Source organism: Delphinus delphis, chromosome 1 (genome assembly GCF_949987515.2).
Source record: "Delphinus delphis chromosome 1, mDelDel1.2, whole genome shotgun sequence".
NCBI lineage: Eukaryota > Metazoa > Chordata > Mammalia > Artiodactyla > Delphinidae > Delphinus > Delphinus delphis.
Window position 1 is genome coordinate 34,990,910 of NC_082683.1, and position 16,375 is coordinate 35,007,284.

Sequence of the window (16,375 nt, forward strand, 5' to 3'; positions counted from 1 at the left end):
GATGGTTTACATAGCTCTCATATGGAAAGGAAGTTTTTTTCTGGAGGAACAAACCTTTCCCTGGTACTAAGTTCTGTGAGAAACTAAATACATGGAGCCTTATAAAAGGGATATTGGGGGCTTCCCTGGTGGCGCAGTGGTTGGGAGTCCGCCTGCCGGTGCAGGGGACGCGGGTTCGTGCCCCGGTCTGGGAGGATCCCACATGCCGCGGAGCGGTTGGGCCCGTGAGCCATGGCTGCTGGGCCTGCGCGTCCAGAGCCTGTGCTCCTCCACGGGAGAGGCCACAACAGTGAGAGGCCCGCATACCGCAAAAAAAAAAAAAAGAAAGAAAAAGAAAAAAGGGATATTGAACAACGTAATTGACAGTCTTTAACGGTAGGTTTTCAGACAATAAAAAAACATTCTTCAGGTGTCCATTTCTTATCTGGACAATCAATAAAAAGCAAGAGTATAAGGTATTATTGTGGAAAATTAAGCCAACATAGTTCAAGTATATTGTTTTCTGGTGGTTTACCTTCAGGAATAAAGCTTAGAAACCCTAATGAACTGAAACATTCCACAGCTGTGGACTGGGTCGTTCAAATATCACCACCTCAGGTACTGTGGTTACACAAGGTATTATCATTGGCGGAGGGTAGCTGAAGGATACACAGGAACTCTCTGCACTATTTTCATAACTGTTTGTGAGTCTTGAACTGTTACAAATTATATATATATATATATATATATATATATATATATATATAATTGTTGTCTCATACGCCATTGTCGTTAGAGTTGAAGTTGAGAGGGTAAACTCTGTGAGTAGTACCTGAAGAACAATATTAACTCTGAAGAACTGACATAAGAGCACAGCATGTGTTAAAAAGACTGAGAACTTGGGGGCTTCCCTGGTGGCCCAGTGGTTAGGACTCTGCGCTTTCACTGCCGAGGGCCAGGGTTCAATCCCTGGTTGGGGAACTAAGATCCCACAAGACGCGTGGCACAGCCAAATAAATAAATTAATTGAATTTAATTAATCAATCTGTTAAAAATTCAGATTAATTAATCAATCTGAATTTAATTAATCAATTGAATTTAATTAATCAATCTGTTAAAATCAACTTGACTTCTTGGAGGTGAAACCATCTTCAGTTGGAGGTGAAGCATAGATGTGTCTGTGAACAATCACAAAACTTCTCTTTTAAAAAATTATTTCAAATATGCCCCAGCGGCCTAGCAAATAACCAGTGGAGACCTCCTCAGGATGCTGCATGATATAGCCAGGTTCTTCTTATTGCTGTGTTGGAAACTATCAGGCATAGACAAAAATTGAGAGAAATTCTAATGAATCCCCATGAATTCATTCCCTGACTTGAACAACGGTCGCTCTTGTTTCATCGCTATCGCCACACACCCCCCGCCCCAATTATTCCCTCCCACACCCATAGTAGATTATTCTGAAGCAAACCAAATATCATGCCACTTGTGTCATAGAGCTTTACTCAAGGGAGGTTTCATCAGTAGTGGCTGAAGACAGGTATTACCAATTGTCTGCCTTGATCATGAAGAACCTAAGTCTGGCTTAGGACCAGCAAATGGAAAGACATCTTTTGTTCATGGACTGGAAGATTTATTAAAATGTCAATACTATCTAAAGTGATCTACACATTCAATGTAATCCCTATCAAAATCCCAATGACATTTTTTTGCAGAAATAGAACATCCATTCTAAAATTCATTGGGAGTTTCAAGGTACCCCAAATAGCCAAAACTCTTGAAAAAGAACAAAGTTGAAGGCCTCACACTTCCTATTTCAAAATTTACAGCAAAGCTATAGTAATCAAAACAGTATGGTACTGGCATAAATATAGACATATAGACCAATGGAATAGAATACAGAGCCCAGAAATAAACACTCACATATATGGTCAAATGATTTTCAATGTGGGTGTCAAGACTATTCAATGAGGAAAGGACAATCTTTTCAACAAATGGTGCTGGGAAAACTGGATACCCAAATGCAAAGGAATGAAGTTGGACCCTTACCTTACATCACATACAAAATTTAACTCAAAATGGACCAAAGACTTAAACATAAGAGCTAAAACTATAAAACTCATAGAAGAAGATATAGGGGGAAACTTCATTATATTAGATTTTGCAATGATTTCTTAGATATGACATCAAAAGTACAGACAACAAAAAGAAAGTAGATAAATTGGACTACATCCAAATTTAAAGCTTTTGTGCATCAAAGAACACTATCGAAAAGTGTGAAAAGGCAACCCATGGTATGGGAGAAGATATTTGAAAATCACATATCTGATAAAGGGTTGACATCCAGAATATATAAGGAACTCTTACAACTTAACTACAACAACAACAAAAAAAATTTTTTTAATAAGCAAAGGACTTGAATAGACATTTCTCCAAAGAAAATATACAGATGCCTATAATAAGTATATGAAAAAAGCATAAGGCAGGGATGTAAACAGAAACTAGGCAGAGGCGAGTGACGCAGGCCCAAGAAGGTGGATGGGCTGGTAGGTGGATGGGCTGGTAGGCTTTTGTGTGCTATACCTTCCCAGGGGTGCTACTTTTCCCAGGGCTCCATGGCTAGGCCACAGCTTGACTGAGGAGATGGTTACCAGGGACAACCAGTAGCAGAAGGTGGATGAAGGGTCAAGACCTAGAAAAGAGAAGAAATCAAGAGCCTAGAAAGATCAAGAGTCTAGAAATTGCAGTAAAGGAGAAGAGGCAAGGAGCAAAGGCAGACAGAGAAGGATCCAGACTTCTCCTGGGAAGGATGGGATAAGTTGAGTACTCTGAATGCTGGCCCCATCAGGTCAATTAGAGGCCAAGGCAAGCTGGCCACTGGCCACTGCTGACCACTTCCTCTTTAAAATACTCTCTTCCTTGGCCACCATCGTCTGTTCTTTTCTAGTTTTTCCTCCAGGGAAGGGGTTGGCAGCAGATAAGAAAGAGAACCCTCTTCCACTGAGAGAAGATTGACTGTGGTGAGGGAGTTGGGGACACCGTTCCTCAGTGAAGACGGTGGCAATGTCATCCATTAAGGGAAGAGGAGAGGATGGATTTGGCAATAACTTCTTGGATATGATATCAAAAGCACAGGCAACAAAAGAAAATATATAATAAATTAGACTGTCAAAATTTAAAACTTCTGTGCATCAAAGAACACAATCAACAGAGTGAAAAGGCAACCTAGGGAATGAGAGAAATCATACAGCTAATAAGGGGTCAATGTCCAGAATATATAAAGAACTCCTACAACTCCAAAACAAACAAACAAACAAACGTGATTTAAAAATGGGCAAAGGACTATAGACACTTCTCCAAGAAGATACACAGATGGCCAAGAAGCACATGAAAAATGCTCAGTATTACTAACAATTAGGGAAATGAAATCAAAGCCACAATGAGATACTGTGTCACACTCATTAGGATGGCTACTGTCAAAATAAACCAAACCAAAAAGAAAAAACAAACAAAAAACCCAGAAAGTAACGAGTGTTGACAAGGGTCTGGAGAAATTGGAACCCTGGTGCACTGCTGATTGGAATGTAAAACAGTACAGCCACTATGGAAAACAGTAAGGTGTTTCCTCAAAGAATTAATAACAGAGTTACCATATGAACCAGAAATTGCACTTCTGGGTTTATACCCAAAAGAAGTGAAAGCAGGGTCTCAAAGAGGATATTTGTACACTCATGCTCATAGCAACATTATTCACAGTAGCCAAAAGGTGGAAGCAACCCAAATTTCCAACAATAGATGAATGGATAAACAAAATGTGGTCTATATATGCAATGAAATATTATTCAACCTTAAAAAGGAAGGAAATTCTGACATATGATACAACATAGATGAGCCTTAAGGACATTATGCTAAGCCAGACACAAAAGGACAAATACCGTATGATTCCACTTATCTGAGATACCTAGAGTCATCAAATTCATAAAGACAGAACGCAGAATGGTGGCTACCAGGGGCTGGGGGTGGGGGGACTGGGGAGCTGTTTAATGGGGATGGGGTTTGAGTTTTTCGAGATGAGAAGAGTTCTGGAGATTAGTTGCACAACAATGTGAATGTACTTAACACTACTAAACCATACACTTAAAAATGGTTAAGGGACTTCCCTGGTGGTCAGGTCGCTAAGACTCTGCGCTCCCAATGCAGGGGGCCCAGGTTCGATCCCTGGTCAGGGAACTAGATCCCACATGCCGCAACTAAGAGTTCTCATGCCGCAACTAAAGATCCCACATGCCGCAACTAAGAGTTCGCATGCCACAACTAGAGATCCCACATGCCGCAACTAAGAGTTCGCATGCCACAACTAAAAGATCCCACAAGCAGCAACGAAGATCCCGAGTGCTGCAACTAAGACCCGTGCGGCCAAATAAATAAATAAGTACATAAATTTTTTTTTAATGGTTAAGTTAGTAAATGCTATATAGATTTTACCACAATTTTTTTTCTAAGTAGGGCAGAGGAGTTGGAGTAAAGATCGAAGTTCCTAAGTGCTTCTGTGGGGAATGAGAGTTTGCTGACTATGGACATAAAGTCCGTCTGGGGTTGGAAACCAAGAACTTGAATCTCGTGTGTTACTTTTATCGGTAACGCACAGCAGGCCAGATGTGAAAGTGGCGACCCTGGATGCTCAGATTATCTTGGATGTAGGCTGGGCAGGGAACCTGGGGCAGAGGGATGAGGCATCTAGATGGGAGAAGAAACTCACTGTGGGTCTACCTGGTCAGAAAAGGAGTGAATCTAGGAGGAACCCATTTAGTAGGTAAAAAATGGAGCTGTCCAGGAAGATGAGGTCTAAATTCAGTCTAAGAAGTGGTGAATGGAACACTAGAGTGAAAGATCCTGGGCGTGGCAAGGGAGGGGAAGCCACAGAGTGGGTGTGGAGCTGACGTGCAGGCCAAACAATTAATGCTGAGAGTTTAGCCTCGTGAGGCCGGGGAGTGGGGTGAGCCGTGGACCCTCGTGGACACCAGCATCACCCAGGACAGCACTGAGACAGGAGGATGGCTGAGAGTCTCGAGGGGCGTCCTCAGGGAACATGAGTGAGTGGCCACAGCAGGAGGGCTAGAGAGGGGTCTCCGGGAGCAGGTTTACGTGAGGAGGAGGACTGGCAGCTTGGAGGCCAACCCGGGTCAATAGGAGAGTGCCACTCTGCTTGGGGTGTGGGGACTGAGCAGCCCCCAATGGAGGGGGCTCGGGGCAGGTACACTGCCGGGCTCAGGAGAGGGGCCGGGCTGAGGTCAGGTTTAGCATTTGCCTTATCGCTCCAAAGCATGTCTCTTCGTTTCTCCTTCTCTGCTAGACAGTGAAATGGCTCATCTCTATCTCCCTAGCATCTGGGTTGGAGTGTCTACCCCATAGCAGGTGCTGCATAAATGTGTGCGGGGATGGAGGTTAGAGGGGGAGGGAGGAGAAGCTTTGCAGCAGCCCAGTAACAGGCCCACACTAGTCCTGCTCTGTCCCGTACAGTGTCCGGCAAAGACTTACCAGGCTTGCCTCCCACCATGAGACTGAATGAGCAAGAAGAAACCGGGAGAATCATTGAGATGCAGCGCCTGGAGATCCAGCGCCTCAGAGACCAGATCCAAGAGCAAGAGCAGGTCCCAGGCTTCCACCCCTTCACTGGGATGCGGCTGCCTTCCCTCCTGGGGGCAGAAGCAGACTTAAAGCTGCAGACCAAGTGACCCACTCTGGTGAGCCGTCTCCAGCCACGCCGGAAGAAGCACGGTGCTCTCGTCCCCAGCCTGACTCTGGGCTGCAGCCCCTGCAGCCCTGTCCACACCAGCCTCTCCCTCCTGCCCTGGGGAACCTGGAACACGGGCAGAATAAAGGTGTTCTCCCACAATCACGTCCAGCTCTCTGCTTAGCCAGGGAGCTGGGGAGGGAGGAAGGGAAGAGGGACCCTGAGGCCCAGGGGGCTCCTGCTCACCCAAAGCCACCACTGCTAGTCCCTGTCCGGGCACAGGGCTGCCTGTCACTGCAGAGATCCCACGCCCCTCCCCGCTCTTTTCTGGACCTCAAGGGCAGGGCTGCCTGTCGCTTCTGACCTGCCTTCTCCTCTGCCAGCCACGTCAGGACCAGACAAAGGCTCCTACGTTTTCTTCTTACTTATGAAACATAATGAGGTTTTCTGAGAATTTTCACAGCTGTGTGAAGGTGAGAGTAAAATCAAGAACATGGCAAAGTTGGTAGAGTTCCCCCACATCTTCCATTAGCTGCAGACCCTGGTGTCAGGACTATAAGCAGAACTCTGCCCTTCTTTCTCTTACCTCCACGCCTCTCTAGACTTGTCATCCTCGGTCTGCAGGGCCCTGCCCTGCTCCTCCATTTCTGGGGGCCACCTCTTCCTCTAGACCCCACACTGGGTGGCCCAGCCACACATACCAGGAGAGGTGGTTTTTTATGCACTAAGAACCCAGATGTCCCTGTCTTCTCCCACTTGCAGAAGCCAGACACCCTTCTAATACCCAAATAACAAATATTAAGCCCCCGATCTCTCCTGGTGCGTCATGGAATCTCAGGGCTGAGATACAACCAGAGCTCGAGAAGGACTTGAACTAAGACCTGGGACATGGCTGGAACCCCCTCTCCCTCTCTTATTCTTGCCTCTCTATAGACCAGCCTCCCATTGCCAGTAAGTTGGCAGAAGGGGACCCTTAGCATCCGATGAGTAGATGCCGCAAGGCTGACATGGAGTCTCTAGTCTAACTTTAAGTTGCCCAAGGAGAATATTTGGGGCCTAGCTTGAACCTGGAGCTCACCACTACCTAATCAACTGTACCCATAGGGGTGGGTCACAGGATAGAATGCTGGTTACTGGGGTTCATTCATCCCTGTAGTGAAGTTGGTCATTGTGAGTGGAGCAGATATTCCAAAAGATGTCTGTCTGGGGCAGCTGTCAGTCATGGAACATGGGGTGGGGGCAGGGGACCTGGAGCCATTGAAGACCTGGTGTTGCACCTGTGCTTTAAGCCCTTTATTCTCCAACTGCCTTTCAGGGTGGCAAGGATGGGACCTCTTTCGCTCACCACCATCTCCAGCACCTGCACAATCCCTGGTCCAGAGAAGGGAAACAGTAAATGTTTGCTGGATGAATTATATTATTTATCGCCCCCCCCCAACTATTTAGACTAAGTATTATTGTACCCATTTTACAGATGAATAGACTGGGACACACGGAGTTTAAGCCATTTTTCTAAGGTTGCAGAGCTAGAGCTGGGACTGGGACCTTCAAGTTCAATCTAGTTCCAAAACCAATATTCTCTCCACTGTTCATGCTTTCATTCACAAGCATTCCTTGAACACCTATTACATGCCAGGCCTGTTCTAGGAGCTAGGATGCATAAACCACTCCGTTCATGAAGCTTGTCTTCCAGGGCGGTAGACAGACAATATTCCAGACAGATAAGAATATATAGCATATTTGACAGTGACAAGTGCTAAGGAGAAACATGAGAGAATAAAGGAAATCAAAGAATGAAGGGCAGAGAGGTAAGAAGTAGGGGGAAGGCTGTGACTTTAGACACAGGAAGGAAGCCTCACTGAGGCGGTGACATTTGAGCACCTTCCTGAAAAAAGGTGAGGGAGGGAGCCACGTGGGAGGAAAGAGCTCCAGGCAGAGGGAACAGCCAGTGCAAAGGCTCTGAGCAAGCACAAGCAGAAGAGGGACAGCGAGGCGGGGCGTGAAGTCAGAGAAGGCCTTTGAGATGGTGGGAGGACTCTGGCTGTTTCTCTGGGTAAGACAGGCCATTGGAGGACTTTACCTGCTCTACCTTATAACAGGATCACTCTAGCTACCGGGTGGAGAACAGCCTGAGGTGGGAACTTGGCCGAAGCAGGGAGGCTGGGCTACAGGCTGGGCTACAGCTCTCCCTTCTCCTGGGTCCTCCCACCGTCTAACACAGGGGTCCCCAACCCCCAGGCCACATCCAAGGCCTGTTAGGAACCGGCCGCACAGCAGGAGGTGAGCAGTGGGAGAGTGAGCGAAGCCTCATCTGCTGCTCCCCACCGCTCCCCACTGCTCCCCGTCACTCCCCACCGCCCCCACCACCCCCCACCGCTCCCCATTGCTCCCCACTGCTCCCCACCGCTCCCCACCGCCCCCCACCGCTCCCCACCGCCCCCCACCGCTCCCCACCGCTCCCCACCGCTCTCCATTGCTCCTCACCGCTCCCCACCACTCCCCATCGCTCCCCATCGCTTGCATTACCGCCGGAACCATCCCCCCCGCCCCACCCCTCAATCCGTGGGAAAATTGTCTTCCACGAAAGCAGTCCCTGGTGCCAAAAAGGTTGGGGACCGCTGGTCTAAGGGATCAGTTAGAATCCACACCTCAGGCTCTCTGCCCACTGCCACCTCCTCCCCCGCCTTCAGTACCGCCCATCTGAGCTGCCTCAACAGCCTCTGCTTTGGGGCAGAGTTCAACAGCCCTGCGAGGAGCCTGCCTGTCCACTTTAACTCCAAGTTATTCGATAAGACCCAGAATGAGAACAAAGTCTCACCCAATCAATGTTTAAACTGGAAGCTTTTAGGCTTTGTTCCCTCCATCCAAAAAATTCCCTTCAAACCCCCAAGGGAAGCCGGTGGAGGGCAGGGGGGCGTGGATCTCATGACTTCCCCTGCCCAGCTCTATCCAGGACAGCTGGACATGGATGGGTCTGGCTGGGACCAGCCCCTCCTTGGGACCAGGAGGAAAATAAATGTCAGAGGGGCAAGAGGAATACAAAGCCACTGAGCACAGCCAGGCCCCTTCTTCCCCGCTCACCCCAGGGCAGGGAACTCCTTTATAATGCTTTGCAAAGTGGCAAACCCACATGTTTGTCCCCAAGATCCAGCCTGCCCTAACCTTTCCTTGAGGGGAAGAACCATCTAGCGAGGGATCTGCAAGCCACACGTGGCGAGCTTTAGACAAGTGGCTAGTCTGAGCTGAGACGCACTGTAAGCATAAAATACACAGCGAATTTTCAAGACGAAATAAAAGACTGAAAGAGCTCAATCACTTGTGTATTAAAATGAAAATATTTGGGGCTTAAGTTAAAATTTCACTGTATTAATTTCACCTGTTTCTCTTTACTTTTTTCACATGATTATTAGACGATTTTACATTTTAAATTACATATGTGGCTCGTATTATATTTCTACTGGACCGTGCTGCTCTAGAGTTATGACCAGGCCCCCAATCATCTCCACCGAGCAAAGCAAAGAGAAGCATGGACAGGTCCAGCAAAATTATTCTGTGAGCTGATAATGGAAAGATAACTTTGATTTTGTTTTTCTTGTCTATTTCATACACACCAAAAGGAGAGACAGCAGGAGGCATTACAAGGGGTTCAATCCAGCCGACAATTACCTCCAACTAGCCCCCCCCACCGCCGCCGCCCATCGTGTAGTGTGTGGTGCCAGATTCACTTGTTAGAAGCAGAGCCCTGGCCGTGTCCCCATTATACTCTGGAACCCTCCATGAGTACCTCAGATGAGTCCGAATGCCTCACCAAGGCATTCAAGGCCCTGAGCCACCTGAGCCAAACTTGCCTTTCCAGCTACATCTCACAAGCTCCCTGCGTAGCCCCACATCTGGCAGTTCACAGTTCATTCATTCAACACATGTTTACTGCATACTTCCCATGTGCCAGGCACAGTGCTGGCTGCTGAGGTCACGAGGGTTAGCAAAACAGGCACTAAACCTGCGCCCACTGGGAACCACACATCTAGTGGGGGATGACAGGTGAATAAATAGGGCAATCACAGCACATGCAGTAAGAGCAGTTGTGGGGGAAGCATGGGGGCCATAGGTGCCCCAAAGAGGAACCTGAACCAGCCTAGAGGTCAAGGAGGGCTTCCTGGAGGAGGTGACATCTCAGTTGAAGAAGCTGAGTTAGCCAGACCAAGGCTGGGGGTGGGGTGTGGTAAATATCCCAGGGAGAGAGAACTCTGAGTTCAAAAACCAAGCGGAAGGGCAGAGCAGTGCAGAGCATACATAACTGAAAGACAGGCATTCCGGCTGGAGGGCAGGGGCCAGGGGCAAATGACTGGCCTGCGGTGGATAGCAGGGGTTCTGTGAGCCTTGTGAAGGAATATGGCATTTATCCCGAAGTGTTTATTCTGCAAGTGTTTTAAGCTAGGGAGCTCCTGTTTCCCACCTGAAAAGCCTTTACCCCCTCCTCCCTGTGCACTCAAATCCTGCCTCCTCAGGGGGGCCAAAACGTGGGGCAAACCTCCCTTGGTCAGGCCCTTGAGGCTCTGAAGGAGAATGGGCAAGGGGCTTGTGGGGCTCCGGCCCAGGGGAAAGCGCCAAGGGATGGAGGTACTGGGGCTGGGCTTGGGGGCCAGCTGGTGTTGGAGTGTGGGGCTGAGGCAGGAGTTGAGCTTGGAGTCGGGATTTGGGGGCTGGACTCAGGAACACGGGTCAAGGTTGGGGCCAAGGATGAGGCTGCCATCTAAGATCTAATTCCAGCATTTGGAGCTGAGGTTTCAAGCCAGATTTGGGGTTGGGATCTCGGTCTGGGACTGGAATTGGGTTTAGAAATGGGGCTGGGGCGTCAGGGTTGGGATTTGAGATTCAGGGTTGGGGCTGAGATGTGGGGTAGGGGCCTCGGTTGGAGCTAGGAGTTCTAGTTAGGGTTTGAAACTGCAGCTGGGGCTGGGGTTGGGTTTAAGGCTGGAACTAAAGCTAAATTGGGTTGGAGCTGGGGGATGGGCTCGGGTCCGGGCTCTGGGGCAGATGGACAACATTCCTACTGCTGCCCGGGTCTGGAAATTGTCTTCGTGCCCTAACAGCAAGGGACAGAAGCCCCTCCCTTCCCAGGAATGCCTCAGCCCAGCAGAAGGAGCAGCGCCACGTCAGCCAATCGTCTCAGGCCCTGCCTTGGAAACACCTGTTGATCCTCCCCCCCCCCACCACCCACCCCCGCCTGAGCTCACCCAGGTGCAGGTCAGGCAGGTGAAGCGCCTCCCCGGAAACAGAGCTGGAGCGCCCCACCTGCCCGCCCTGCCTGCTCAGATCGGATCCAGCACCTCCAGGCTTCTTGTGAGTGCCCCGTGGTCCCCCCTACCCCCACCATTCACCATCTCCCACTGGCTTTTCCCCTGAGAGCCTCCACCCCACCCCCAGCCTGGCTCCATGGTCCCGGCACACCTGTGCAAGCACTTTCAGACCCGTGAAGTCACAGCCCTGGGGAATGCTGGGACTGATTCCAGGGCCCCTCCCTCGGCCCCTCCCCCACCTCCCTTGGGGGCACCTGCAGCTGCCCGTCCTACCTCGCGTGTGGGGCAACCCCTGCTGAGGGATCGTGGAGGACGGATACCTCATCAGCGGTGTAACCCACGTACAGCCATGAAGTCATAGTCCTGAATGATCCAGGACCTGCGTCCTATATATAAAGCAGGAGTCCGGTCCTAAACGGGAGGAGAGAATGTTGTGTTCTTTTATTCAGAAAGCATGCTCTGGGCATCTATTCCCATTGGAATTCTGACCTGGAGATGTTAATGCCCCCACCTCTCAAGATTAAAGTTATCATTCTCACTTTTCAGATAAGGGTCCTGAGCTCCAAGAGGTGAACTTACTGGGGGCTTCTCTGACCTCCCCCAAGCCCCTCTTCTAACTAACCCACAGCCAGCACTCATCACAGGAACACACCTGCTATAAACTGGGGCTCCCTGAGGGCAGGGGCCAGGCTGCTATACTTTGCCCAGTGGGAGTCATGCTGACTGGCCTCTGGAGGATGTGTTCAATGAGGAACCACTGCGAGGTCCCTCGTCCACATACCCACGGTGGCAGGGACTGCAGCTGGGGGTCCAGTCCAAAGCCCTCCTTCCCTTTGTACCACTTTAGAGAAATCGTGGAGGAGGATGGCATGGGAGTGCGGTGAGAGGGAGAAGAGTGGGGGAAGCAGGAAGACCGGTGAGGAAGTTGGGGGGAGGTAGGTTGAAACGCAGAAGCAGGAGGACGAGGGCAGGGAGTGGGACGGAGACATGTTTAGAGGTGACACGCACAAGGGAGGGACACAAGAGGAGGAGTGGGTTTGCGGTAAGATGACGAGCTTGGGTTGGAAGCCGTTGCATCAGAGGTGCCTGTGGGACATCAAGGTGACAATTGCCTATGGGTCTTGGAGCTTGGGAGGGAGATCTGGGTTTGAGAGAGAGAGGGATTGGGGAACCAGCAGCCATGCCTGTGAGGTGGGATGGGGTGTTGGGGGTCAGATCCTGACTCGCGGAGAAGGAGTCGCAGCCCAAAGAGAGAAGATTCAGGGTCGAGCAGCTGGTTGCAGAAGGGTTAAGTCATAAGCCCCCTCCCTCCCCACAACCCTCCCCGCAGGAGCCAGCGGTGACAGCTGAGGCCATGTGAGTCGGATCCTGAATGAGGCTTTATCTCTGGGTCTCCATCCAGTCCCATCGTCCACCGTGGCACCAGCTCCCTCGGCCAGCCGGGATGGGACAGGCAACTGAGACAGCCCGAGCCAGAGAGGTCAGGGGCTGGGCAGGGGGTTCCCTGGGTGGGTGAGGATGCTTTGGGTGGAGGGAGCTCTCCTGAGATCTCTGGAGAGGCATTCCCGAGGGGGCAGTGCTAGGGAGGAGGTTTCCCTGGGGAGGTGTTGGTTGCAGGGGACATGGGAAGATTCCCAGGGACCACCCCCAAGGCTCCCAGGAGAGACCATAAGGGGCAGGTGGGCCAGGGAGATGGCAAGTGTGATTCTCCCCGCTGCAGGTGATGGTGACCATCCCCTGGACCGTGCGAGGAACAGGACTCTGGGCCTCCGGCTGCCGCGCAGGTAGTGGGGGCTCCAGGCCATGATCCGTACCTCTGCCCCCTGACGCGGCCCTCTGCCCTTACTCGTGCCGGATCAGCCATGTCTGAGGGAGAGGCTCGGGCCCCGCCGGGCCGGGGGCTGCCGCCGGATGTGCTGGCGGAGCAGGTGGAGCTGTGGTGGTCCCAGCAGCCGCGGCGCTCAGCGCTCTGCTTCGCCGTGGCTGTGGGCCTCGTGGCGGGCTGTGGGGCGGGTGGCGTGGCCCTGCTGTCCTCCACCAGCAGCCGCTCGGGCGAGTGGCGTCTGGCGGTGGGCACAGTGCTCTGCCTGCTGGCCCTGCTGGTCCTGGTTAAGCAGCTGATGAGCTCGGCCGTGCAGGACATGAACTGCATCCGCCAGCCCCGCCACGTGGCTCTGCTCCGCAGCGGCGGCGGGGCCGACGCCCTGGTGGTGCTGCTCAGCGGCCTGGTGCTGCTGGCCACCGGCTTGACGCTGGCGGGGCTGGCCGCCGCCCCTGCCCCCGCCCGGCCGCTGGCCGCCATGCTGTTCGTGGGCGTCACCCTGGCTGCCTCAGGTGCGCTCTTGCTGCTGGGCCTGCTGCTGTATCAGGTGGCCGTGAGCGGACACTGTCCCCCTACCCGTGCGGCCGCCCCCTCCGCCCGCAGTGACCACAGTGGGAATGGCAGCGTCTTCAGCATCTCAGGACGGTTGTCCGCTGGCCAGCATCGTGAGACCACGTCCAGCATCGCCAGCCTCATCTGACGGAGCCCGGGCCCTCCTTCCCGTGACCTGCCTCAGCCTCCACAGAGCCGTGCCCAGGCGCGAGTGAGGGTGTGTGCACACACGTGTGTGCACACGCACCAAGGGGAGAGTGACTGCATGGGTGTCCCCAGGACTGCTCAGCCCTCTGAGTGACTGTGTGACTGTGATGAGGGGCCGATTTGCACCCACACACCCACGTCACAAGGAGGGAACTGCTTCTCCTTGGAGCTCGTGGAACCGTCAGTCTGCCTGTCTGTGTCCGGGGCCTCTAGGCAGAGAAGGGTCTGGGATCCCTGAAGGTCCCTGGCCCCTATCCCTAACACCCCTCAAAGGCAACTCTGCCCTGTAACGCCTGTCAGGGATTTCCCCAGGAGAGGCTGCTGCCTGCCCCAGAGACTGCGCCAGTGAACCCTTTTATCAAGGAGACTGAATGGTGACAGAGTGGACAGAACACAGGCTCCGGCATGACAGGCCTGGGCCGCAGTCCCCCCCTCTACCACTCACCAGGTGGGGGCCTTGGGCAAGTGGCTTAACCTCTCTGAGCCCTGGTTTCTTGAGCGTCATGGTCACGGTCGTCAACTGTTAGGATCAAATGATATTATTTACGTATAGAAGGACCGGGCACACGGCAGATGTGCAATAAAAGTGGTGACTGCTATTAGTGGTGTTGTCTTTATCTCACCATCTCGCCAAGAGACCTCCCCTCCCCTCCCCCTCCCTTCCCCACCCCCGGCCACCCCCCCAAAGGGAACATATCGCGCCTACCTCAGGCTGACCTAAGGTGCCTTGAAGGTATCCTCAGCCAGACCTGTGGTCTCTGCTCATAGGTACCAGGAAGCCTGAGGGGAGACGGGATGAGGGGATGCCTAGCCTCAGGAAGGTAGTGCGTCTCTGGTCCCAGGGAGAGGGTGTTGTGGGCAGGGAGGATGGTGAGTCCTCATTTGCTTATGTGCTGGTTCCAGATGAAGCCTGAAGTATTGGGGTTTTATCGCCTGGTTTCTCTGGAGGCTGCAGCTCCTAACCCCACCTCTGAAACCAGAACATCCTGTTCTGTGTAGTTGCAGCACCGGCTGACCTGCCTCTGGGTTTCCAGGCACAGGAGGGGTGTTGGACGCCCGCTTGGGCATGAGAGTACCTGCCTGCTTGGGGTCAGCCCTGGAAGGGCTCTCCCTTTCTGGATGCAGGGGCGCTTCCTGTGTGACAAGGACAGAGGTCCACTGGAGGAACGCCCAAGAGCGCCAGTTACTGTTTCATCACTTGCTGCTTCACAAAATGAAGATTATAGGAAGCCCCACGGGGGACACCAAGAGAGGCCGGGAAGCCAGACAAACGTGTTGCCTAACAGGTGTTAAATGTGGAGCTACAGAGGCTCTGACGGGAGAAAATTGCTTTCGGCTTGCCAAGATCAAGGCAGTTTCCTGGAGAAAACACTAAGCCAATGGATGAGGGAAAGGGTGTTGCCAGGCCTGGGAGGGAGAATTCCCAGGCCGGGAATTCCGTGCACCTCAGACTCCACATATCCAAATGTGAGCCCCTCTCCTCTCTACCCTGAACTAGGTCCCCGTCTCACCCTCCACCCAGCATCCAGGTTAGAGACCTCAGGTGCCGAGGTTCCGCCTTGCTTTTGCAGGCTAGTGTGCAGACTCCCCAACACGACAGGCCTCCCTCTTTCCTCAACACACCCACGAGCCAGCGACGCTGCACCATTGTCGTGACTCCACCACGGGGGGTCCTGGCACGGGCCTGGGCACATAGTAAGGTGTGGATGGGCAGATGAAGGACTCGGCTTGGTGAGACCCACCTATAACTAGGAAGGGTAGGGAAGTTAGCCCATTGTCCGCTGTTGGCCCTGAATCTTTCCCTCCTGAGGCCCCGCACTGTCTTCTCTAGAAACTCTCATTCTTCCCGGGCTCCCAAGAGGGAGCTCTCACTATCACCCAATTCCTAGGCCATTAGAGGACCACAGAATGCCTCTTCCTCCTGTTAAACAGGGATAAATCCTGTTTCTTTTCAGCTAAGACAGGGTTAGACTCTTTCACGATATTTCTTTTAAGAAACTAAAGGAAAACAGAAACACAGAAAATTGGGGCGGGGGGGAAGAGTTACACAGGAAAATGTCTAGATGAGCAGCTACTGTAGGCCAGGCCCGTGTCAGGCTCTCCTGGGAAGGATGCCAGATGACGAGCATGGTTAGTGCCCACAGAGGACACTGTGGACCTATTCCAAAGGGCAGTGGAAGTCGGCATGTACACACCCAGCTACAACATGAGAAGGATGGTAGGAGCTGGGTGGAGGCCCAGGTGGGGCGGAAATGCTAATACTTCCTGATTCACTAAAGCTGACCCCCACAACCTCCCACCTCCAGCCTGTGTGCTCAAAGCTGTGCACTAAACCCCATCTTGGTCCCCATGGCAACCAGTCATCCGCTGGCCCCTCTGCTCTCTCTCTGTCCCTCTAAAGCAGCCCGTTCTGTTGTCATCTCCCATCTGGCTCAGATCCTGTGACCCATCATGTCACTCACTCCTTGACAGAGTCCTCAACAACTTAGCCCCCTGACCTTTGGTCCCACCCTCCCAGCAAAATCCCCTCCGTGGATAAACCCTCACACCGACCAGCTACGAGAGAGATCTGCACAGCCGGGCAGCCTGGTGTCACCGTGATTCCCCATCACCAACCTCAACCAGCTCTGAAACTCAGCTTACCAGTTACACTGTTTCCCTGGCCAGCTGCTGCTCCCACAGCGCCCTCACGTTCTCCCCATTCCCTTCACACCACAACATCACCCCCTCACAGCCCCCAACACTGCTCTCTGCAGACGACTTGGCCTCCCTCGCTCGCCA

General features: G+C 52.2%; 2 protein-coding genes and 1 long non-coding RNA gene across 3 annotated transcripts in view; 2 read left to right on the forward strand and 1 right to left on the reverse strand.

The window, feature by feature from the left end:
- Positions 1-5,864, forward strand: part of CFAP57 (cilia and flagella associated protein 57) — a 77,239-nt gene extending 71,375 nt beyond the window's left edge. The window contains exon 23 of the mRNA XM_060004392.1: positions 5,500-5,864. Within this exon, the coding sequence (XP_059860375.1) occupies positions 5,500-5,714 (215 nt within the window). The 3' untranslated portion in view covers positions 5,715-5,864. The remainder of the gene's footprint in view (positions 1-5,499) is intronic.
- Positions 1,108-14,469, reverse strand: LOC132420205 (uncharacterized). Its single transcript, XR_009518328.1, has 4 exons — positions 14,301-14,469; positions 14,040-14,114; positions 11,287-11,424; positions 1,108-1,291 (listed from the first exon to the last, which is right to left on the reverse strand). It is a non-coding gene; the product is annotated as an uncharacterized lncRNA (long non-coding RNA).
- Positions 10,961-14,193, forward strand: TMEM125 (transmembrane protein 125). Its single transcript, XM_060004405.1, has 3 exons — positions 10,961-11,056; positions 12,344-12,493; positions 12,734-14,193. Exon 3 carries the CDS (start codon positions 12,876-12,878, stop codon positions 13,533-13,535), a length of 660 nt encoding a protein of 219 aa, XP_059860388.1. The 5' UTR covers positions 10,961-11,056; positions 12,344-12,493; positions 12,734-12,875; the 3' UTR covers positions 13,536-14,193.
- Positions 14,470-16,375: the final 1,906 nt, after the last annotated feature.

Coding starts and splice junctions, on each gene's coding strand:
- TMEM125 (XM_060004405.1), top strand. CDS start 12,876: ATGTCTGAGGGAGAGGCTCGGGCCCCGCCGGGCCGGGGGCTGCCGCCG.